General features: G+C 38.4%; 1 protein-coding gene across 1 annotated transcript in view; it reads right to left on the bottom strand.

Annotated features, from left to right (window-relative positions):
* The window catches only part of LOC122565544 (putative histone-lysine N-methyltransferase PRDM6), a 219929-nt gene that overhangs the window by 28060 nt on the left and 165521 nt on the right, over positions 1–26348 (bottom strand). Inside the window, exons 5-7 of the mRNA XM_043721601.1 lie at positions 24753–24877; positions 16404–16740; positions 5790–5966 (exon numbers count right to left, since the gene is read on the bottom strand). Coding sequence (XP_043577536.1) covers positions 5790–5966; positions 16404–16740; positions 24753–24877 — 639 coding nt within the window. The remainder of the gene's footprint in view (positions 1–5789; positions 5967–16403; positions 16741–24752; positions 24878–26348) is intronic.

The raw sequence follows: 26348 nt of genomic DNA, 5'->3' as shown, positions 1-26348 counted from the left end.
TCAGGAAAGTTTCCTCAAGCAGTATGTAGAGCGTCCTATTCGGAAAGGGGCAAAACCCGACCTGCTCTTGGGAAATAGGGCGGGACAGGTGACAGAGATGACAGTGGACAGCACTTTAGGACCAGTGACCACAGTTCTATTAATTTTACAATAGTTATGGAGATAGACATTGTAAACCTTAGGAAGATTCATGGAAACACTAAATTGGGGCAAGGCAAATTTTGATTGAATTAGACAGGAGCTTGCAGGAATTGAATGGAGCAGTTTATTTGCAGGCAAAAGGACCTCTGGCAAGTGGGAGGCCTTTAAAAGTGAGATAGCTAGAGTTTAAGCTCTATATGTTCCTGTGAGGTTGAAGGGCAAGGATAGCAGTAATAGGGAACCCTGGATGACAAGAGATATTGAGACTTTGACCAGAAAAAATAATTAGGCATGGCTTGGCTAAAGCAACTGGGATCAAGGGAGTCCCTGGAGGTACACAGGGAATGCAAGAGTTTACTGAAGAAGGAAATCAGGAGGCCGAAAAGAAGGCACAAGATAGCATTAGCTGAGAAGATTAGGGTGAATCCAAAGATGTACTTTAACCATATTAAAGCAAAAAGAATAACTACAGAGAGAATAGGGCCTAAGTAAATATATATCAGGTTGTAAGTTTGCTCGCTGAGCTGGAAGGTTTGTTTTCAGATGTTTCATCACCATGATAGGTGACATCATCAGTAAGCCTCCAGTGAAGCGCTGGTGTTAAGTCCCACTTTCTATTAAGTTGTCTTGGTCACTTAAGGTGGGTAATATCATTTCCGGTTCTTTCTCTCAGAGGTTGGTAAATGGGGTCCAAATCAATGTGTTTATTGATGGAGTTCTGGTTTGAATGCTAGAGGAATTCCCGTGCATGTCTCTGTTTAGCCTGTCCTAGAATGGATGTATTGTCCCAGACAAAGTGGGGTCCTTCTTTGTTTGTATGTAAGGATAGTAATGATAGTGGATCATGTCCTTTGGTGGCTAGTTGGTGTTCGTGTATCTTGGTGGCTAGTTTTCGGCATGTCTGTCTGATGTAGTGTTTGTTACAGTCCTTGCATGGTATTGTGCAAATGACATTCGTTTTGCTGTTTGTTGGTACAGGGTCCTTTAGGTTCATCAGCTGCTGTTTGAGTGTGCTGGTAGGTTTATGAACTACCATGATGCCAAGGTATTGGAATAATCTGGTAGTCATTTCAGAGATGTCTTTGATGTATGGTAGTGTAGCTAGAGTTTCTGAGTGTGTTGTGTTTTCTTGTTTGGATTTGTTTCAGAATCGGCAGACTGTTTCGTCATCATACTAGATAACATCATCAATGAGCCTCTGGTGAAGTACAGGTGTTATGTCTCACTTTCTATTTATGTGTTTCGGTTTATTTGAGTGTTTGGTGATGTCATTTCCAGTTCTTTTTCTCAGAGGATGGTAGCTGGGGTCCAAGTCAATGTGTTTGTTGATAGAGTTCCGGTTGGAATGCCATGCTTCTAGGAATTTTCTTGGGAACTACAAGCAGCAGAAGCTAAGTACCTATACAGTGTATTCAAGAAGATCGGGTACCCAATAAACAGAGTCCGCTGATGACCAATCCTATCCAACTTTGTCCATCAAACATTTATGAATCCCTTTAAATGGTATCTGCAGTCTTTAAGAGAAGTAATTTTTCTGGGAATTGCCAATGGATAATTAAAGAGGTTGACTATGTAAAAGTTGTCAAGTTTCATTTAGTATATATACACACAACACATGTACATCAAGTCTGCATCCAACCCTCTGAAGAGCATCCTACCTGGACCCAGCTTCCCACCCTATCCTTGTAACCCCACATTTACCATGGTAATCCACCTAGCCCGTACATCCCTGGACACTACGGGGCAATTTAGTATGGCTAGTCCACCTAAAATGTACATCTTTGGACTGTAGGAGGAAACCAGAGCACCCGGAGGAAACCCATGCATTCACTGAGAGAATGTACAAACTCCATACAGATAGTTGCCCAAGGCTAGAATCAAACCCAGGTCTCTGGCGCTGCAAGGCAGCAGTGCTAACCACTGATCCACAGTGTTGCCATACATTTAATTTTCATAAATTACAATATGTTGATGCATTCCAAAGGTTAGCAATCAAATATATGACCAGCTTAAAAAAAATTAGGAAACATTGTCACTCGCTTTGCCACAATAAGCCCCTCTTGCATCATGACACTTCTCAATGGATGACAGGAATAAGGTGTTGAAAAAGCACCAACAAGGTCACTCGTAAGTAACGCCTTTAGATTAAAAGAAATCTATTTTCCATTCTGACCCCGAAACCTCTTCAATTAATTATAAAAATCTATTTACACAGTAACTTGGTTAAAATCAATCAGATTGTTGAAGTGTTTCCATGAATCTTCCTAAGGTTTACAGTGTACAGATCCAGCTGTCTGCAATACATTGGTACTTAGAACTGCTTAAAATGTAATAAGAACAAAAAGGGTTGTAAAATCTCAGGTCAGCCAGCATCTATGGAACAAAACAGAGTTAACATATCAGGTCACTGAACTTTCAGTAGAACAGTTCTTATTTTAGATTTCCAGCATCTGCAGTATTTGGTTTTTGTACAAATTAGAATGTGTTGGTGACGTTTGATAAAGGTTTATTTTTTGGACTTTGTTCCTGTAGCACATTTAGCACTGGAACACATTGCAACAACTTTACAATGAATTTACTAGTGCTGATTCAACCAAATATTTTGGGACAATGTACCATTTACCACTTTAGTGTGATGATAAACAGAATAAATATTCCCAGCTGGCATTGAAGTGGCAGGACTTAGTTCCAGTAAATTTTGTACGGGATCAACTTTGCCAACTTTTTCAGTCAAGCTAATGAATTACGCACAACCAATTCAAAGATGAATTACTAGTCCTGAAAAGCTGCAGATGCCATATAAACAGTCTGCTTGATTGGCAAAGGGCTGGTTAAGGATATGAACACGGCTTTTCTGTCATTGAAGGGCCTGGGCCAGTACTCATAGGCCATCTACAATTCTCTCTTGAGTTGAAAGACCTTCTAGGGCCATTTCAAAGTGCAATTAAAAATCAACAATATTGCTATCACTTATAGGCTAGACCAGGCCCTTAACACCACACAGTGTGTTCATTTCACCTCACTTAGTGGGCGGCACGGTGGCACAGTGGTTAGCACTGCTGCCTCACAGTGCCAGAGACCCAGGTTCAATTCCCGCCTCAGGCGACTGACTGTGTGGAGTTTGCACGTTCTCCCGTGTCTGCGTGGGTTTCCTCCGGGTGCTCCGGTTTCCTCCCACCATCCAAAGATGTGCAGGTTAGGTGAATTGGCCATACTAAATTGCCTGTAGTGTTAGGTAAGGGGTAAATGTAGGGGTATGGGTGGGTTTCGCTTCGGCGGGTCGGTGTGGACTTGTTGGGCCGAAGGGCCTGTTTCCACACTGTAATCTAATCTAATCTAATCTAAACCCTGACTAAGACTCTAAGTTGAGGATTTGTGAAATACTTCATTCTAAAGTTCACCCAAATTTCCAACACTCAATACAACTTCACTGTTTGTCACACAAGACAGCATGTAGCAGAAAGAAAGCAACCCAAACAGAGAATGGACCCCAGTTTTGGGCCTTTAAGATAGTTTGAACATGCCATGCTTGGCAACTTCAAATATGAGAACATGCAGGTTGAAGACCATGATGAAGCCAGGAGCCTCTTCACATCCCAGGGTTAGTATTCTCCCCATTACATGTTATTCTTCCAACTCCCTGGTTTATCCCCCAGGCAGTCAACTATTCAATCATTTGCATTCTTCGAGCAAACCAGCACATGATCCTCATTATTATTGCTACTGAACAGCAGACCTGTTTACTAACAGCATTTTAACATACATTCCTTCTTTGTCAAACACAACCAAAAGGACCAGGCGATCGAATCTAGTAACCACATACATTCCTTGCTTGTACTTAATGCAGTTTGATTGCATTTTATTTCATTCAACTGAGATATTAACTAAGGGCCTGCTTAGCACGATTTCAAGGCCAAGAGAGTCATCTCTAGTATTCTGGTCAATAATTGTCTCTCAATCAACATCACAAAAAACAGATCATCTTTGCTGCCTGCTTTTTCCATTGTACAGTCCATGTATACAAGAATCTCTTCAGGAAAGATGCCATGATTTCTATATGGAAAGCTGGGGTTCAACTCAATGTTTCTGCTTCAAGGTGACTGGATATTGGTGGAGCAGAAATGGTACTCCTTTTGCTGGGTCCCATTTACGGCTTGGAATGAGTATGAGGGACATTTAAAGGCTGTGGTGGTATTGGCTGTTTCCTGCACTACATCCCCAAAAGAGGTAGTCTGGAATTCGGCCTGGGTGACTATTTCCTTTCAACATCTCCAAATACGTATGTCTGTGTCTGTAGGTACAGCTGTGTAGATTAGGACAAGTGGGGAAATCTGCCTCTGATGATTCTACCATTCAGTCTTCCTTATCCCTCTTCAAATAACAGAAAAAAAGGGTGAAGCCCATTGCAATTCCCATGTACAAAAATCTATTTGTCACGATCATAAATTCTGCGAGCAATAATTTGGACTAAAGCCTAGAAAAATACACAAAATACCAACTGAACTGAACATTCCAACTGTCACAAATGCAAAGTTCAAGTCAGCACCCCACAGAAGTTACTTCACTGATAAGCAGCTCAATTTCTCAGGCCAATATAAGTTTGAACTCAACTGTTTATACCTCAGGGCACAGTGCATTCTCTGTTAAAATATCAGAGTATTGTGCTTGGGTTGATTATGTTGTGGATTTCGCCCATTTTCAATAAGAGTACTGACCTAAACCATTGACTAGAAGATGACGTATGTAATATCTGTCACCAATAATTTCTTCTGGATTGCCAGTCCTCAGTTGCCAATTCTTCACTGGCATCAATACCCATGCAGAATACAAAATTCACACTATTATAGATCTATTTAAATGCCATGGGGCAATTAATGTTTCATGACAAAATTTGCATTGAGATCCTCTAGGCAGAGCACAAATTTTCAAGTGAAGCATGTCAATTATGTGCCCTGAGTGTCCAAATGATCTCTAAATTCTCATAATCACATATTCATATGTTTGTACAGTCCCCTGTTGAAAAATGAATACTTCTAACCAGGGAAGAAGAATTTGTGTAATGCTAAACATAGCTAATACTGATATGTTGCTGCATAGCACATGACCCTTCTTGCTAGAAATCTCTTTTCAAAGACTTGGATTCTTAGATTGCTCAGACATAAGACTTTTTAAAGTATGTGTTTCTTTGACTGTATTTATGTATCAGTGTGAGTTATGTTGAGTTTGCAACAGTGCTAAGGTTCTATTTTCAGCTCCCTCGCACTTGACAAGAATTTCCAATCTGAACAATAATCTGACCCTCTTTATTTTGAATGTGAAATATTATTGAAGAGAAAATATGATGCTTCTATTTCTGAATTGTATGTGGGTTACATTAAACAACAAGTTCAGCTCACGAAATAGGCCTTGAACCTAGTCACAAATTTGAATTGCCCTTGTTGTCAGGAAATTTGTATCTGCACTCACTGTCATCAAGGAACCTCTATTAGACATCAACAAAAAGCAAAATACATTATCTTAATTGGACTTCAGATTTAAATAAAATTAATTACAGCACAGAAAAACTTGCAGTGATTATAGAGAAAGCGTTGTTCAGCCACAATAAGGTCTCAAGTCAGTAATTACTATACCTTGTTAAGGTTACTTACTTAAATGGTTTTTCCCCTGTATGTGTTCGAATGTGATTGTTCAATGTTGTAGCTCCAGCAAAGGCACGTCCACAGTACCCACATTTAAAAGGTCTGTCACTGGAGTGGGTTACAACATGATTCCTTAATTCTGAAGGCTGGGAGAATGACTGAGAGCAGTGTCCACACTGGTAAGGCCTAGAAAATAACCAAATATATAGTCTATTATTTACTTAAATAAAATATATTTTATTGTACTAAATTAAAAATATGTTTTCATTCATAAACATGTTGTTTCATACTGATTTGTTTTCACATATTCATGCACTGCTTATTTACTGTCCTCATATTGGTAATATAGATCTCTATTGTATAACTGGATAGCTACCTGAAAGCACATGCAACTCACATAGAATCAAAATTACATGGTAATATTCATCTGTTTCACTCAGTTAACCAATTGCTGATATCACTAGTTGTCAAACCATGAGGTTCAATTCACAGGTGCCCGCACCAACATGAACTGAAAAATAATGAGTCATACATTATAAAGAGTAACATTCTCCCAGTAATCTAATAGTGCAAACATTGAGCACTGTTGTATGCTACCTCAGTTAGTTATAGGATGCAAGTTCAAATTTCCTCCACTAAAATTTCCAGTCTCAATTATTTTTGGGAAATAGAGACTCGTCTCCTCCCTGTGAGATGACTGTGAAACTCCTCACCCCATTATACACTCAGCTATCTCTCCCTGGCTCACGGCAACATCAATAAGGCTTAAGGCTGGATTGCCTGACCTCTCTTCCACCTGAATTTTGATTCTCCTAAAGAACTACCTCATCACCATCGTTACCATTCTTAGCAGTCTCTAACTTGTCAGACAACTTGTCTGATATCCTTTGCTAGACAAGCAGAATTTTCCACCAATGAAATATTGTGAAGCCCAGAGCTACAGTCTGATTCATGATAGAACTTTCATTCCCAAGCGACTAACTCTGGGGACTATCTGAAAGTGAACCAGACTGTTCACAAATTCAGAATCATATTTTACCCTGAGATGAGTTTATGATCACATATTCATGCCATTACTAAAACCATATGTTTCTACCACCACATAGACAGAGGCAAAGTTGGAATCAGCCAACCAGTTGATGAGAACCTCATTGCTGACTTTGCTAATCTCTAGACTTGCACAATGCAATGTTCGCCAGGCCAGCCACACCCAATTTCTATTCAGATCATCCAAAGCTCTGCTGCCCATGTCTTAATTTGCACTAAGTGCTATTCACCAATTTCCCTTTTGCTGACTGGCCGACACTGGCATCCAGCTCAGGAATGTCTCAATTTTTAAATTCTCATCTTTGTTTACAACCTTTCCATCCTAACTCTGTATCTCCTCCATCCCCACAACTCTCTGAGATATCTGCACTCTTCCAAATCCTTAACTTTAATTGCCCCACATTTATTGGCTGTGTTTTCAGCTGCCAAGATCTTAAACTCTGAAATTCTTTCCCTAAGCCTCTCCACCACTCTACCTCTCCTTCCTTTAAGACATTCCTTAAATTTGACCTCTGTCCAAACTTTAAGTCATCTGTCTTGATACCTGCTGATGTGATTTGGTGTCATATTTTGATTGCCTTAGGGGGCATTTTACTTTTCTCAGTACACTTTTTAAATTTAAGCTTTTGTTTTGGTGATCTTTTGAATTTTTATTTCTTTACACTATCACTGGAGTGCAAGCATACACTTAGAACATTCCATTTTTATGAAACATGCAGCAAACTTTTAAAGAAGTAATATAAACTTCACATCTAGATTGGGTACATCTAGTGATGAAGTATTAAAGCTACCCCCAGTCAACTTATATGAAGCAAGAGAGTATCATGATTAACTATGGATGTATTATGATTTTTAAAAAATTTATTGCTTTCTATTGGACTGGCATTGTATATTACTGTGCAGCCTATAAATGTGTTTAAGATAATAAACCACCTCAAGTTGACAGAATGTCAATGTAAATAGGCAGTGTATACTTTAGAGGGCAAGCTTTTGCCACACTTCTATAAACCTTGTGGGCCTAAACTACACTCAATATTTGCACAAAACCAGTCATAATATGGTAATGATTAAAACTGGCTGTGTCCTTCGGGGAGGTCCTTGATCTTCTGACAAGGAACATAATGAAATGCAGAGTAACATTTGATTGACAGTTGAGCATAACCATGGCATTTCAAAACATATTGTTTGAATGCCTTATTAAAATTAGAGCTGTGTTACAATATTACATACTTTTGCTTAACACAATATTGCTTGTGTACTGTGGTAAATATGGATAGAGCCAGCAGGTGTGAGTCAGCATTGTGAGCTCAGGCAGCTTTACATATATCTACAGTCAATGATTTGGTTCCAAAGGATGTCAGGAATGTGAATGCATAATTGATTGTCAGTGTATTTCAATTATGATAATACTATCCAAAAATGTTATCTATATTATACATTGTAAATCTCCAATCATTGCAACACTTCATCATATTTCATTGTAGTACATTGCTGGAGGGAGTAAAATGCATTATTGTTATAATTGTGCCAATTTCAAATCATTATCACTACGCATTATAAAAAAAACTTCAAGAATGTGATACGTATGGGATTGGTCTAAAGAATCACACAAAGCAAAATAAAATGTTCAGCACATAACCATCCACCTTAATTTACTTTATAGAATCCCTACAGTGTGGAAACAGGCCATTTGGCCCAACAAGTCCACACCAACCCTCCAAAGAGTAATCCACCCAGACCAATTCCCCTACCCCATTATTCTATATTTACCCCTGACTATTACTTCTTTAATAAGAAGCCAGAGACATTTTTTACTGTATCATGGAAGCAGAGAATCCTCTTTATACACACAGACATTTCTAAAACAATGGCTAAGACATTAAATATGAATAGTGGAGATGGTGATCCAAAGGCTCTTTCATTAACGGTGGCACGGTGGCTCAGTGGTGAGTACTGCTGCCTCATAGCACCAGGGGCCTGGGTTCAATTCCTGCCTCGGGCAACTGTCTTTGTGGAGTTTGCATATTCTCCCCGTGTCTGCGTGGGTTTCCTCCGGGTGCTCCGGTTTCCTCCTACGGTCCAAAGATGTGCAGGTCAGGTGAATTGGCCATGCTAAATTGTCCATAGTGTTAGGTGGATTAGTCATGGGTAAATGTAGCGGGGTGGGTTTCTCTTCGGAGGGTTGGTGTGGACTTGTTGGGCCGGTGTGGACTTGTTGGGCCGAAGGGCCTGTTTCCATATTGTAGGTAATCTAATCTAAATTTTACTTATTCCAAACATAAGGTTACACAGCTAAGCTGCAAAATGTGTTGAAATATTTTCAATATATTGTTTCATCATATTTGTCAATATATTTATAATATTTTTTTCAATTATGTTCAATACTGGATGAATAACTGAATTTATCAGGAGAAACACGGATAAATTTAGGGGCCATTGTTTTTACCTGACTCTGTTTGCCATGATATTATAATTGATAATTATGAAAAATGGCAAATCTGATTGGAATAAAAGACAAATACAGAAGCGTCAAAAATATTTAAACAACATCCACTTCAGTGAGTAAAAGTCTAATTCAGCTAAATCTCATCCACATTTCAAAGCCATAAAATTTGATATTGACAAACTTTCAGACCATCTTTATCCCCTATGGAATCTAAAGCATCCAGAAAACATTCATCTTCTGCATATATCTTAAAGGGATGATTTCATTGAATCTGAATTAAATTATATCAGTCAGTTTAAATGCATTTGTGTCTTATCCTTATTGAGAATATAGTTACTTTTACTCAAAGTTTCTTTGGTTGTCCTCAATTTTATGACTCTTCAGCAGTTCCAGAGTAATCTGTAAATCTGACATTGGTTAGAAGTATAACAAATGCAGAATAGTGATTTGTTTAGCGATGATAGAATGTACAGAAGATTTTGTCAAGAAATTAGAATTTTTCAGTTTTAAATTCCAAATGAACTTTTCCAATGAGATGATATTAAAACTCACTTGACACAAAGGAGAAACTAAAGAGGGAAATACTTCACTGCATCTGCCTGTGTTGTGGTTAAATTAATTCTTAACGGCAAATTAAAGAAACAATTTTTGCAGTGGAGGTCAATATAACTGCACCAAAATGATTTATTTTTACTGTAAGTCATAAAAAAATTAAATGTGTAATTGTTTTATGTTCACAGAAACAATCCCTTTAAGGCAATGAATGATTGGCAGCAATATTCCTCAATGTTATTGAGCAGTTATTTCCTTCTGACAGTTCTATTGGATTGATGATTGTGTATGCATTGAAAAAAAAACAGTGGTAAGCAAAATTCACAATTCATTACCTGCTAGCAGTTAATTGGATTGAGATACTGTATTGCACATTAGGAATATACAAACAGGAGCAAGACATTTAGGCGTTTGAGCCTCTCTCTGTTTAATTAGACCATGGTTCATCAGTACCACAACTCCATTTTCCTATTTTTGCTCCTTATCCCTTTATTCACTTACCTAACAAAAATCTACTGTTCTCAGATTTGAAGTTATAGTTGCATGGCATTTACAGTCATTGAGAGGAAGAAGTTCCAACTTGTCATTATAACTGCATGCTGAAAGCACAAAAGTCAAGGCTGGCACTCATACGCAGTACTCAGGGAATGCTGTACTGTTGTAGGTACAACCTTTCAGATGTAATGTTAAACTAAGGCTTCAACTGCTCACTCAAGTAGATATATGAGATCCCATGGGATTATTTCAAAGAAAAATGGGTGCGATCCCCAAACAGGGGCCAATATTTATCCCTCAATCAGCATCAAAATGTGGCTTCTATGTTTCCTACCCTACAGCAGTGAATACACTGCAAAAATAATTGGCTTTAAGGTGCTTTGAGACATTAAATGGTTATGAAAGATACATAAATGCAAGAGTTCTAAATTTTTTTTCTGAGGCAAGATGCATTCCTGATGAAATTCCTAAATGTCCTAATTCTAATATTTCATGTTATGTCTCTAGCTCTGAATTCATCTGTATCAAACAAATTCCTTTTAGATTTTGAAAACATTGAAAAAATACTCTTCAACTCAAAGCAATGTAAACCACAAATATGCAATCTATCCTTATAATTTAGCCATTGAATTCCCAGTGAATGTGGGCTGTACACCTCTAAGAACAATACATCTTTATTTAGTTTAATTTGCTGCATATAATATTCCAGGTCAGGCTCTGACCAAATCACTGTACAACTGAAGCATGACTTTTAGAATTCTTACCCCTCTGAGATAAAGGTCAACATGTTTTGATTATTTTTGTGCATTTGCTCAAACTTATTGTGATTTCTGCACATGTGCAAGTTAGATTTGATTTACTCATACTCATATTCTATCTTAGATTTAAGGGTCTTTATTTCCCACTTCTCACAATGAACTCCATCTAGCATACTCACTTCATCTGTGTATGGCCCTTTGTAATTTCCAGCTCCTACATAACATACTGTGCCTCTTAGCTTGGGTATGCAATACTCTATTCCTTCATCCAAGTCATTAATACACATTATGAAAAGCTGAGGCCCCAGCACAGAGCCCTGGAGAACATCACTTGTCATATTCTACCAATCTGAGAATGTTCTATTTTTTCTACTTTGTGTCTCCTACCTCCTCAATCAATTACCAAACCATGTCACAAGGTTAATTCCAATTACGTGCACTTACATTTTTACTAATAATCTCCAATGCAGAATCTTATAAAATGCCTTTTGGAAATCCATTTCATTAACATCCATTGATACTCATCTATCCATCATGCAAGTGATCTCCTCAAGAAAATCCGACTAGACATAACCTCCCCTTCAAAACTCCATGTTCTCTTTGATCAATTCATACTTATCCAAAAACTCAGTCATTCTAGCTAAACTGAAAGCTGAGAGAATGTTTTTTGTAAAGATTAAAGCATAACTTCATTGTAACTTGATAATAATGAACTTGGACTAAACTAATTTTGTAAATCATCTAAACTATGTCTAAAGCATAAAGGAGCCTTAGTTGGTAATCTGGATTGATTCATTTACAGCAATGTGATTAGCAACTCTCTTTTAAGAACATAGGAACATAGGAATAGCCTGCTCAGCTATTTAATGAGAGAGTAAGCTCACATGGAACACTCAAACTGATTGTAAAAGCTTCTATAGGTATGTGAAGAGGAAAAGATTAGTGAAGGCAAATATAGGTCCCTTACAGTCAGAAACAGCGTAAATTATAATGGGGAACATTCACTTAAAACATCCCGTTTTAAGAACTTCACAGGATTGCCCCACTCAAAGTCAAATAAAAACTAAAAGTCTCTTTCTCTCAGCTTTGGGTACTATCATTAAGCTTAAAAACCAAATTGTAGAAATCTCTAACCCTTAGAAACTGCACTATTTACCATTTTGGGTCACAATCTAAATTCTTTTAAAAAGTCTATTGGTGTACAAAATCTATGCATAACAAAAAAAAGTTTTTTTATGGTTTCACTGGCCAGTACAGCACTTATGTCTATTCCATATGGCCCTTGAAAAGCTGGTGGTGAGCTATTTTCTTGAATCATGTAATTCATGCAATGTTAGTTCACCCATAATGTCATTATCGAGGGAGTTCCAGGATTTTGAACCAGTGACAACAGAGCTATTAGTGTGGTGTGTGTCTTGAAGGAGAACTTGTGGGTGGTGGTATTCCTATGCATCTGCTGCCTTTGACATTCTAGGTAGTATAAGTCCTGAGTTTGGAAGATGTTATACAAGAAGTTTTGTTGAGTTACTTCAGTGCACTTTGTGGATTACTTGCCTTGCTGGCACTAGAGAGAGTGAATGCTAAAGGTGCTAGATGGGATGTCAAACAAGTGGGCTGCTTTGTCAGCATGCTGAGGGCTAGGCAGCTGAAGGCCTTGCAACCAAACAGAATTGGTGAAATAATTACCAGAAAGATGAGGGCTGAGGCCTTATAGACAAGTGGATGCAAATTTTATATTTGAGGAGTTGCTGGACTGGGAGTCAATGTAGGCCAGGAAACACAGGAGGAATGGGTGAACAGGATTTGATGTGAGTTAGGATGCAGGTGGAAAAACTAGGGTGAGCTCAGGTTTATGGAGGATGGAAAACAAAATGCCAATCTGGAGTTCATTAGAATAGCTGAGTTAATAGCTAATCAAGACATAGATGAAGGTTTTAGGAGCAGCTGAGTGAAGTTTTTCCAGAGTTGGAAGTAGTTGATTTTGTTATGGAAGAGAATGTCTGTTTGGAAGTTGAACTCAGGTCAATTATGAAGATTAACATGTTCCAATGATACTGTATTTTATTGCTCTGAATTACTCAAGAGGTTGAAGTCACCTGTAAAGCTTTTGTTCGTTGTTGTGTGTCTTATATATCTAATTTATCCCAGTGCAATACAGAGGTGACAACTGTCATCAATACTTCAGCAACTATAGGAATTCTACACACATATATTCTGCCCAAATTCCAGAATCTTCTTCATCTGGCATCTGTTTTTTAAAATCTTTAGTTCCACTCACAGGATTAAGCAATCCAATGCAATTAATCTCGATCAATGAACAAACTAACAATAAATCATTTAAACTTCCTTTGAATACTGCACCAGCTGGTATGAGTCTTTTTTCTCTTTCTCTTTCCTTTGCAAACAATGGGTGCTTCTATGTGATAATTTTGCTCATGGTCATGCTGCAAGCCAAGGGAAATAGTAGCTGTAGAACTGCATGACCAGATGCAAATGGTCAGAGCAAAACCCTGAATAAAGAACCAAGGCTTTTCCTGGCTGCAGCACCACTCCCTTCAGATTTTACCAATGTTAACTAAAAACACAAACCCAGCAAGAACCAGCAGAAATCAATCAACCTGAAGTAGCTGATGTACAACTTCTTTTCTGCTGTTAAATGCTTGCTTAGTCTTGCAAGATTAAGAGAGGATGTTAGCTGGAGCAGTGAGGTTGAAAATGGCCATGCTGGTATAACCAGCATTATACATTGACTCACTCACCTTCTTTGCATAATTTAAGTTAAGACTGTTAATACAAAGCAAACTATAGTGTTCTGGTGTAGATTCCAGAGCAGACAGGTAGTGTACCTTAAGACAGCACAGCATCAGAAGCTCCCATGTAAAAGTACTCAATTTGCCTTTTGTCATTCTCTCTACAGTAGAGTCAGTGTTGTGTTCTGTCAGTTACATGCATATAGTGTACAGTACAGACTCAGGCTATGCTTAAGTCAGTGATATTGTAGTAAATAGTCAGTATTATTTGTCTCAACATGAATTTAATCTTTATGCTATATGTTACATGATTCTAACATTTAGGAAAACACTCAAATTGTTCATACTGGTAGTGGTGTTTAACCTGAGAAACCACTTCAAAAGCATCCTCCCCAAACTGGTTTCCAAGTTTATAAATTTTGAGGACACTACATTTCCACTTTGTTGTGCTATTTATATTACTTAACTTGAACATCATGTTAATTTGAATTGTCACATTAATTAGTAGTATTAATCTTTATCCCACAGCAAAATTTCAAGTCTTAATTTGTTTTTATCCTGTGTGGTTTTAAAAATACAATGAATTCCTCATAGAAATTCATTTGTGAAAATAATACATAATTGCAATTCATTCTTTTTAAAGAATTGAAATACAGTGAGATTATTGTTTAAAGTTTGTATCAGTTCTATGCAAAAGGCATAGAATTATAAATTTGCAAACTGCACCTGTATTTCAGCTGTACAACCAAAACAAGGAAGTCTGATTGCTTACAACCAATCTACACTAATGATGACCTCACTACTAAACTCATGAGAAACCATTTTGTAGGAATTTTGAGAGCAATTAGGTTCCTTAACTACCTAAATTAAGGGCTTCATATCTATTGAAGGACTGGTCTGCAAGATTTGTTCCTGATGCAGGCATGCATCCAGCTTAGGATATTTCAGCAGATTTTGTGACTGCCAAGTTTATACAATACTTTTGTTTAAAATAAAAACCATTTGTGTAAGATCAAGACACCATGAGAATTTCCTCTCACTCCACAGTTCTACTCAATTCTCATCCCAGTCACCCCAATTTTCTTAATCTGAGCCCACTCCTGGAACTCACCTGCCACAGCTCAAAATGAATTTCCCTCGTGCAGTGAGCTGCCTGCATGTTATTCTGTTTGCATGTATCTTGTTCACATAATCCCTTCCAGGCCCACACTAACTTCCACCCTATTGTGGATAAACCATTGTATATAGTCCTGCCTTTTTTTCCCATAAACTTCACCTTCACCTCACAAATGAGACTTTCATGCACAAGTTACATATGGTGATTGCCTTCATGTGTGGACTGTTCCTTGTCCACTGTAAAATATTATGCAGCCAAAAACTTCAGACAACCAGTGAGTACCCTGAAGGCGAAAGTAACTGTTTACATCATCTCAATTTGTAAATCCTTTGATAAGTTTGAGGAATGTTGCCTGGTTATTGGGTTCGGTGTTGAAAATGTACCATTTGAATCAGCTGTGGTTGTTAGCTTCGTTTTAAAATAGCTAGACTTTAAATCTTGGATTTGAGTGTTCATTTTTTTTTAAACTGGTTCAAAAGCCTCAGAGAGGATAGGGTCTTCTCAATTCCTGGATGGGAGATCAGGGCACGGGATGTCTTGAAACATAATAGGGAGCAGCAGTGGGTCAATATCCCAATGAAGTGTTGCCACTGCCAGGGAAATTTCCTAATAACAGGATCAGCCGCCAATCAAGTGGAGTTGGCTGCCGAGATAAGTAATTTAATGCATTATTAAGAACAGCTTTGCTGGACTGTCCCTACTGTAGCTGTCCAGGATGCAATGGGATTGGGTTGGTGGCAGGGATTGGCAATAGCAATGCAGGCTCCATACACCAAAGAGGGAACCATGAGCAGTGAATGTCAGGCCGTTGTCATCTGTGTGTCACCGGGAGACTCCTGCCTGCCTGCCTGGCCTCTTGGCATTTTTATTTTTACACTTAACTGTCTGAGCCTCATGAGCTCTAAGCTGCCTCAGCAGTAGTCACCCCCACCACCCCACCCCCAGCAGACCTGCTGTGGTTTTAGAGATGCCAGCTTATACTCTCGAATTCAGAAATGGTTTGCGATAACTTGGCAAATGCAGGCTCGGGACCCACTGTTCAGCCTCATTAAGGTCTCGAAGTGCAGAGAAATATTGAGCTAAGGGAGACAACATTTTTTTTTTTGACAATAACATGTTTGCTTGCATTCCTCATTTAAGTTATTAAACAATTGCCTGATTTTCCAAAAGCATAAAAGCAGAATGATGAAATTTCAGCCATCAGTATTTTTTCAATTGTGTAATATTTGCATCATAGAAACAGGCCCTGCAGCCCAACAGGCTTGCAATGATAGTTGTACTCCATTCAAGTCTCTTCTATCCCCTCTTCATCCCACACTACCAGCATACCATTCTCATCCTATCTCTCCCATGTCCTTGTCTAGTTTCCTCTTAAAAGCATCTACACTATTCACGTCAACTATCCCCTGTGGTAACGAGTTCCACCAGCCTCTTTTGTCTGTGTTCGATTCTGGTTACCTGTCTGGGTTCTGTGGACACACATGCATCTGCAGAAGAATCCGCTGGGTAAAGGTCTTAAAGCACTGTCCACATTTCCATAGATGCCAGTCACTGAATTCTCCACTTAAATGACTGGTTGAGGTTGGACTTGCCAGTATTCGTTGGTTTTTCGTATTCATGTGGTTAGCTATGGAGTCATGGGGCCCAGGTTTGTCACACAGTGATTTGCTGCATGATGTCTGTGGAAACCTCAGTGAACGGTATACACCAGTGGGTGGCATTTTGCCAGTTTTGTTGAACGATTGTAACGTCTCGTGCCTGGTCATTACATCAACAAGAGATGATGGGACATTCACTAGGGAATAAAAAACAAGAAAGAAATGTTTAAAAAAGGTGAAACTTATTATTTGAACACTGAGGTTTGGCAATCCCAAACAATTGTGAACATCATATTATCCAAATTTTACCCAAAGGCACTCTGTTTAGCTTTCTCATACCTGGGAGAGGGTTTGCATTTCGTTTGTATGACAGAAATAAGACCCTATTTTTATGGCTTGCCTGGATCAGGCTGGTGTTGTACTGGGAGGGAGGAATTAACTTGCCTTGTTTGTCCCAACGTTTGTACAACTAAGAAAATTGAAAGGAAGCAGCAAGAAGGAACAATCCAGCTGTAATTTTCCATACTGCTCAGTTCCAAGATAATAGATTGAGAAAATTAGCAGCCATGACTCTGGCCATTTTGTTGTTAAAATTGATTAAATGTAGAATAAATAAAATATATTTTGTAACCGACAGTTGCACTCTACAAATGCATACACCTTCTTAGAAGATGTATTTAATTGATCTTCTAACCAAAAATCGAAACTTTATACTGAAGTAACTTGTGCTTGGAATTTTCTTTAATAAAGTTTAGCTTAAGATAAATATCAAAGCCATTATATTAACCAATCTGGTTCGGAAAGCATGAGATCCAATGTTTTAAACAAGGCTATGGAAAGGCACAGTCCTAATAAGTTTAATTTACTTACCTTAGGAATAAAATTTGGTGTTTCCTTTACTATTATCACAAAACCACAGGGCAGTTATCGATGAAGAAGAGCCCATTAAGCCCATCTTAATAATCCAGCTAGAAAAATCCACAATAGCCCCAACTCACCAAATAATTATCTTGTAAATGAATCAAGAGTTTTTGTCTTCACTACCTGTATTGGAGTTCTATTCCTTATATTGATCATGCTTTGCAGGATGAAGAATGTCATGACATCAATCCTAAATTTCTTTATACCATGCCTCTTCATCCAACTCTTGCAAAGTTAATTGAAAGAAATGTATTGAATTTAGCTTTTCCATACAATACTCTTCTAAATTTTGCAAGTAAAGCTTAACACTAGGAGTTTTCCTGGAGCTTTTCCATCTCCACTGTCAAGCCAGTGAAAAGTTAATTTACACTCAAATATTGAAATGTATAGCCAGCCCACTTAGACCCCAACTACAAGAGATTGTTGATGATAAGCAACCTCATCTGACCAATAATCAATATTCATTCACTTTCAAGCTAAAGTACCTCGTAAATTGGTAGAGGCCAAAAAATATTTACCGTTAAATATGTACTAACACCTTGGTGAAAATTTTTTTATGGGATTTGTGTAAACCATTAAACTATAACAACATTTCCAATTGTTAATTTGCCTTCAAAGCATTTGTGCAGTAGTTGTTGTCAATGCAATATTATGCATTACTGTTCATCTTTGATTGGCAATCCTTTAATAATGGGGAAGGCTTGAGGGAGATATTGGTCTGGACAGTTACAGGTGTAGGATGGGTATGAGAGGCAAGAAGTGAGATGTCGGACAGGAGATGGAAAGGTTAGGGAAGAGACTGTGGCATGGTTGTGGTGAATTGCTGATTGATTAAAAATTGATGAAGAACTCTAACTGTCCACTGCTGGTGACCTCCTACTTTGTTACCATCCTCACTGTTATCAGGATCTTCCTCATTATTGGCATAAATTTTCATCCAACGCAGAATGTTATCCCTTTTACTAAAATAAATGCTTGATAATGGCTCACTACAATGTAGAGCATTCTGTCCATGAACAATTGCAGCAGTCCCCAGATGTGTCTAGTGAGTGGAATCCTTTGGAAAATCCTTTAACTGATTAGATCACAGGGTTGAAGCAGGAAGCAGGTCAGGAATCCCATTGGGGGAATATGACTTTGGTGTGACACTTTAACACAGTCTCGGGGTTAGCATTCAGACTCTAGAGATCCTGGCCAGTCATAGAGTCTACGCATTGTAACGATTGCCAAAGGCAAGATTTTTATTTAAAGGGGTACCAGCAGCAGTCAGAATGGTTGCAGTCAGATTGATTCCCAAGGCTTCTGTAATCACAAGGATGGAAGTGAAAGCTGAGAGAGCTACCCTTCTCCTTTCAACCCTGATTCAACTTATGAATCTTGTTGCGATGATGGGGGCCCTGTTGCCTGTACTCCTCAGCCGTGTGCAAGTGTACAGATGAAAAGTCTGCTTGCCTCCTCAATATCCATGGGGCATGTTTCAGAGAGATCCTAGGCTATCACAAGAATTCTGTCTTGTGAATATTCAGCAAGCTTCAACAGAATTTAAATCCAACAGCTGACATGAATTCTCCTGAGGACCTACAAAATGGATCAATAACTATTTTTGCTAAATGTAATAAATTGTCAATTTTCTTATCAGTAACTCAGAGAAAGTGTTACCAATGCATCTGATACCAAACACAATAATGACCAAATTCCTGCAATTTTGAACTAAATTATAATGCACAACATCACACAAAATCCAATGCAGTGGATTAATCAGGACTTTTGCCTTCAAATGCATTTAGTTCTGATAAATGTGTCTAACTACAGACTGCAGTTTAACAGTGAAAAGTTTAATGAATCTTAATGGTGGCTGGGTTAGAGTTCTTAGTATATGAGGCAAAGTTTAGCAAAAGCACACGTTGAGTGTTTGAATCTCTTTGGTTATATGGCATTCCTATCACTAAATCCAAGAGCTGTTCATTATAAATAAGTTTTATTTGCTGGAGAAGTTCTATTTCTAGCAAAAGAGAATGCAAGGGAAATGAAGACAGGGTTTACTACAACTGTAGATTTTTTTTGACAATCAATGCCTTTTCAGGAAAAGGAGGTTCATATCACAGAAAAGGCCGAGTCAATATTTTTGGATAATACTAAGAGCTGTACCCTGACAAAGCACAAAAGTAACGGCTGGAATCTAATGGAGAAGATTATGGAAGAAGGCTCTTTGGCTATCAGTGCAGTCAATACTCAATTTTGAACCATTTAATACTAGACATATTGCTGCACTGCAAACTGAAAATGGAAATGTTTATTACATAACAGTGGGACATAGAGAGTTGAGGAGCATCAGCAACATTGTCTAACTTGATCAATAATGGAGGCTGGACCGGGTGCAAGGTACTATAAACAATGCAAAATACACAGAGGTGCTTCAACACCTTTTTCAATCCTGTCAAGTATTAGAAGTGACTCAACATAAATGGAATCGAGTATTCCAGCATAGAAATTTTAAGCAGCAGTGACACTTGCTACATGAAATCAATACAAGCCGGATCTTGCTGGAGATACCTTGTCAGGAAAGAAAAAAACTAAATTATACAATTACACATTTAACATCTGAATCATCAGACACACAGTCAGTGTTTGTTAACTCCCTGGAACAAATTGAATCCCTGGACTGTCTGACTTGAACCATTAATTTGAGAAGATTCGATAGCTAAAGTTTAAATTCAATCTCATTCAAAGAGGTATTTAACTCTATTCTCTTGCAAAATTATAAAAGAATTGACAAAATCAAATCCTTTTTTTATCAGCTGCACAGGAACTATTAAGAACATGAAATCAATGATTGGACCACACACACTGAACAATGAAAACAGGAATACGATAAAGCAGTTCTAAATTATAGCTTATAACCTCAAAGCTAACTATAGGTTATCTAAATCATTATCTGTACTAAAAACTTTCTTATGCTGGAAGCAACAGAATAGTAAGCATGACTTAGGTCAGATCTAATGAATTGAATTCAATGTCACAGATGATATCATGAATGGACAATCAGGCAGTTAGAGGTGATTCCAGGCCAGATTTTCACAACTTCGTCCCTGGCCAACTGGAAGTGAGCAAGATTTATAAAAAGGCGGGTAAACCCAGATTCCAGGCTCCCACTCCAATTCCCATAAGGTTGTCTTTTTAACTGGGTGTGGCATTATGCTGTGAGTGGCCAGCCTGCATGCAACATCTCCATTCTTTCAGACTGCATTGTGGCTGGTGGATATCTAAGGATTTTCATACAGTTGAACCTGTTTTGGAGGTACCGCACAGGATTCATGAACTATGAAGGAATACTAATCTGGAATCAGGAACCTCTCCACAGGTAAGTTTAAAAGCTGTTTGCAACATAAGTTATAATGTAATGGTGTATGCTACATTCAGATAATCATAAGAAATAGGAGCAATAATAGGGCATTCTACCCCTCAAGTCTGGTCCACCGATCAATAGGATTGTAGCTGACATGACTGACATCTTAACTCTATTTTCCTATCGGCTAGTCTGCCCTCCCATTCCATTAGTCTTAACTCCCATGGAGATCAAAAATCTAGCAAGTCCAGCTTTGAATATATTCAATGACCCAGCATCCAATGCTATCTATGGAACAGAGTTTGAAAAACTAAACCAAAAGAATAAAAAAGCCTCATCTCTGTCATAAGTGAAAAATCCCTTATTTTGAAATTGTACTACTGGTTCTAGATTCCCCAGAAAGGGAAACATTCTCTCAGCATCTACCCTGTCAACCCTTCGGAATGCTATGTTTGTATAACATCATCTCTCATTTTTCTCAAGTCCAAATAATTGTAGGTACAAGATGCTCAGCCTTTTCTCGTAAAACAGACTTTTATCCATGGAATCAGCCAAGTGAATCTCTTTTGAATTGCTATCAATCCAAGTAGATCAGTCCTTAAGTAGTTAAGTATTAGAATTAGAATTGGAATTAGGTTTATTGTTACATGTATTGACATAAGTGCAGTGAAAAGTTTACAAAATCGCCATTTAATGCCACAACCACAGGCATAAAGGTTCCTAAGTACAGGATCTTAGGAGTGAATTAGAAAAATAAAGAAATAAAAAGTTCAGTATCACAGTCCTTCAAGTAAACTGCGCTGGGCCTTGCCTTAATGATAGGGGTTTGCACAGAAAAGGTAGGCGACTTTTAAATACACCAGTATTGTATATGTTCAAAAATCTGTAAATGTATTGAAGTATATCATCAAAGGATATGGTGTTCTTCTGCACTGGACTCTATTGATATTCAACTTTGGCTGCGCCACTTTTCCTCTGTCTTTTAACTTTTGTTTTGAAGCTGCTCAGACATCTGTTCCCTTGCTTCTTTTTCACAGTTCCCTCACAACTGTGCTAGTCAAATGAGCTCTTGCACTTTTTATGACTGGACAAAGAATTTGGGAGATGGAAGATATTATGGGAAAATGTGAGGTAATACACTTTAGCAGAAAGATTAGAGGAGATGAATATTATTTAAATGCAGAAATCTACAGCACAGAAAGAGTTAGGTGTTCTCCTGCATAACTCACAAAAAGCTGAAATACAAGTTTGGCAGGTAAAATGGAATTATATGTTATAGAGTCATAGAGTCATAGAGATATACAGCATGGAAACAGACCCTATTCATATACCCATCCAGATGCCTTTTAAATGCTGTAATTGTACAAGCCTCCACCACATCATTCTGTACACGCACCACTCTCTGCATGAAAAAGTTGCCCCTTAGGTCCCTTTTATATCTTTCCCCTCTCACCCTAAACCTATGCCCTCTAGTTCTGGATTCCCCTACCCCAGGGAAAAGATCATGTCTGTTTATCCTATCCATGCCCCTCATGATTTTATAAACCTCTATAGGTCACCCCTAAGCCTTCGATGGTCCAGTCTATTCAGCCTCTCCCAACAGCTCAAATCCTCCAAATCTGGCAACATCTGTGTAAATCTTTTCTGAACCCTTTGAAGTTTCACAACATCCTTCTGATAGGAAGGAGACCAGAATTATATGCAATATTCCAAATGTAGCTTAACCAATGTCTTGTACAGTCACAACATGACCTCCCAACTCCTACATTTAATGTTCTGACCTTTCCTTCAAAAGTCCAGCTAAAGCTACACAAGGCACTAGTCATTTCAAAGTTGCTATACCATGAACAGCTTTTGTCCGTTCATCTAAGGAAAGATATATTAATATTGAATGCAGTCCAGAGAAGGTTCACTAGAGTGATACAGGGTATGGAGGCCTATATTATGAGGAACCTACTGGAGATTAGAAGAATGTAAAGTGACCTTATTGGAAGATTATTAGGGCACCCAATAGGGTTGGTGCGGGAAAAATTGCTTCACCTGTGAGAGAGTGTAGGACCAGAGGGCATAATCTCAAAGTAAGGGATTGCCCATTTGAGACAGAGATGAGGAACAATTTCTTCTCTCAGAGGGTACTGAATCTATGGAAATCTTTACTACAGAGGGCTGAAGAGTCTGGATTGTTAAGTACGTTCAAGGCTGAAAGTGACAGATTTTAATCAGTAAGGAAATTAAGCATTATGGAGAAAAGGCGGGAAGGTGAATTTGAGGGTCATTAGATCAACCATGAACTTAATGAATAGCAGAGTAGGTTCAATGGGCAAAATGGCCTGCTTCTGCTCTTACCTCTTATGGTCTTATAGCATGTCTTTTCATTATATCAAAGGGTGCTTTACTTCCAAAAGGACAGAATATTACATTTTCCTCAGCTCTCATCTGTCACAGACCCTCACCTCCACAAACCCGTATGCTTCATCCATGCCAACTAATGCAATCTAATGCCCGCTGCCCATTCACTATGGCTACTTATATGTGCGTGCCAACCTAACTATTAAATCCACCCACCACCTTTATCCCTTTAACCTTCCATGCCAATGCATTGCAAATCCACTAGTTCACAGGTCAAAGAAAAATTATATTTCTATTACTTGAAGTTCTATTTTGCGGAGAATAGCACTCTCATTCGTAAAAACATTTTGACACATGTTGGCACAGACTTGACATTTTGACATATCCTGATACTTTTTGACAAGTCAAGACCTCTTGATACTTCAGTACATTTATTGGAAGGTTTTGATAGATCATGTTAAAAATCACACAACACCAGGTTCAAGTCCAACAGGTTTATTTGGAAGCACTAGCTTTCGAGGCACTGCCTCTTCATCAGGTAGTTCCACTGACCCATGATGCCAAACATGGATCAGGATACCAAACATGCCACACACCCCTACTCCAAAAGTGTCTCTGACCACCACCCCCAAAGTGACTTGGCCCATACCTGCAGGGGTACCTGTGCTCCTCAAATGGAGAAATCTAAAACAACTGCATTGCAAACATAGCTGCTGTTACCTGGTCTAATCTCCAAACTTTAGGTTCCAGACACCAGGGATTCTAAAATCCGACTTCAGTGGGGGATGCTGGTCATTCAAGTGGCCGGCTACCTCTAGGAACTGAGCACTCATGAAATACAGACTGACTTTATTCCCACACCCATAAAAATAAGAAAATCTGGATTCAAAGTTGGCACTAAGGACTCCTAACCTCTTCTGCCAGTATCACTGCAATAACAATGCTCTACATCAGGATGAAAATCAAGGCCTTAATGAATGTGTTGCTGACTGCGGGAAAATCAAGCTCCACAACCAGCTCATTCACTTTACCTAAATTTCATTTATTTTCAATTATGTTGGCATTCCAAGGTGGCACAAGTTGGCTATAGTCCTACCCAAAATACTCCACAGGAAAGAGAAGCCAGCTTACTGCTCAATGCTGACAAGGTGAAATGTTGCTAGCTGGATCTTCTTACGATATTGCGACCACAAGCTCACTTATTGGTAAACCATTTAATGTTGCAGTTTCTTCTTTTGCACATCTGATAAAGTTTAGAACACTTCTTTCCATACAGAAAACATGACAGCAATTCAAATCAGCAAACACTTGTACAGAATTATTTACAACACTATAGGGCTCTTAGAATAACATCATGACCATCACAGTCAAATTCTATACTTCTCAAGTGTAACATTTAGTCCAGATGTCCTGAACTTTACCAGTATCATGAAGTAAAGAAACAGCACTGTATGTTGTTTTGACCTATTCTGCAGAAAGCTAAGTCTTGACAAGAAAAGGTCAGCCTGGTGTCTGTTAGCAAATAGATTTTGGCAGTGAAAGGAGTACGGTCCATGTTCAAATGATTTTAAAGCTGCAAAAGGAAATACTTACAATTGTCATCTTGTGCAATGCACTGAAAAGGAATCCCAAAGAATGAGGTATAGCTATCATTGTACCAGACCAAAAGCTCCATTCCTCTCGGGATGTCATCACAGGCTCTATAGAAGATGCATGACCTGACAAACAGCAAAGAAAAAAGCACTGATGAAATGTACAAATGATATCATTTTAATTTTGCTATGAAAAGCATATACTTCCTTCAAAAATGACACTTGGCTTTCATGGAGAAACTAGTTGGTGCCCCAGTACTATCTTACAAGCTATGGATACAGTCTGTTTTCTATAAAACATATGACTACAATCAAATCAAGTGAGATGTAAAGAAAAATCTTGCTTTTTCATAAACATTGAAGTTTGACAGGCAAATCAGTTAGGATCACCCATGCATACAAGTAGGGAAGTAGTGTGGGTAAAATGCAAAACATGGAAGTACAATATATCATTTTTAAATAGGAAAAGTTACACAAGAGATACTTTTAATATATAAAATGGCTTTCAAATTCTTTTTGGAATATAGCAAACATTCCTGTAGTTGTTAGGGTCTTATGTTGCAACAGTACTGTGTGTGTATCTGAGCCAAAAAGTCAAGGTTCTAAGTCTCACCTGTCCTGGAACTGTATCATGTCAATCTGAACTGATTAATTAAATTGTTGTTAAAATATTTACAAGCTCACAATTACTAAATAATGCCTGTTTTCATGAGTAATTTTATGTTACTGCTACAAGGGGTGGCCAGGAGTTTTCTTAATCAACTATATATTCCTCCTCCAAAAAAAACCATTAAAATAGCAATTTAGTTCAGAAAGCCCAATGTAATGATAATGTGGAAAATGAGAAATTCACCACCTCCTGGGGGAGGGAACATTTATTGCAACATTACAGGCAAAAGTTGCCCAGCCTGAACATTCTGCTGATTCTATTTCTAGAGCATTCGACTGGGTTAGAGAAGCAGAAAATTAATAGGTAAAAGTCCCATCCAATCACATTTCTGTGCCATGTAATGAGTCTTGGGATCCTAAAGATGAAGACTGAGATCCTAGGCTGATCTTTGTGTTCCTAACAACTGGGCTTGCTGAGGTCAATCATTTATGGGCAGCACGGTGGCTCAGTGGTTAGCACTGCTGCCACACAGCGCCAGGGTCCTGGGTTCGATTCCCACCTGTCTATGTGGAGTTTGCACATTCTCCCAGTGTCTGCTCTGGTTTCCTCCCATAGTCCAAAGATGTGCAGGTCAGGTGAATTGGCCATGCTAAATTGCCCACAGTGTTAGATGCATTAGTCAGGGGTAAATATAGGGTAGGGGAAATGGGTTTGGGTGGGTTTCTCTTCGGAGGGGCGATGTGGACTTGTTGGGCCAAAGGGCCTGTTTACACACTGTAGAAGATCTAATCTAATAACAATCCTACCAAGAGCCCTCTGAGATCAGTAAGCCCCACACAGACCACTGATCAAACCTCTGGGTCCCTATAACGCAGCTTCTCTCTAGACGACCTATTGAAAAACTTTTTTGGCTTGAAACTGAGAGCAAGTGAAGAAGAAACATATAAAATATGAGGCAGATTCATGTTTGAGTGAAATAAACATGTA

This window comes from Chiloscyllium plagiosum, chromosome 2, assembly GCF_004010195.1.
Source record: "Chiloscyllium plagiosum isolate BGI_BamShark_2017 chromosome 2, ASM401019v2, whole genome shotgun sequence".
NCBI classification, from domain to species: domain Eukaryota; kingdom Metazoa; phylum Chordata; class Chondrichthyes; order Orectolobiformes; family Hemiscylliidae; genus Chiloscyllium; species Chiloscyllium plagiosum.
This window is presented reverse-complemented; position numbering and strand designations above follow the sequence as displayed.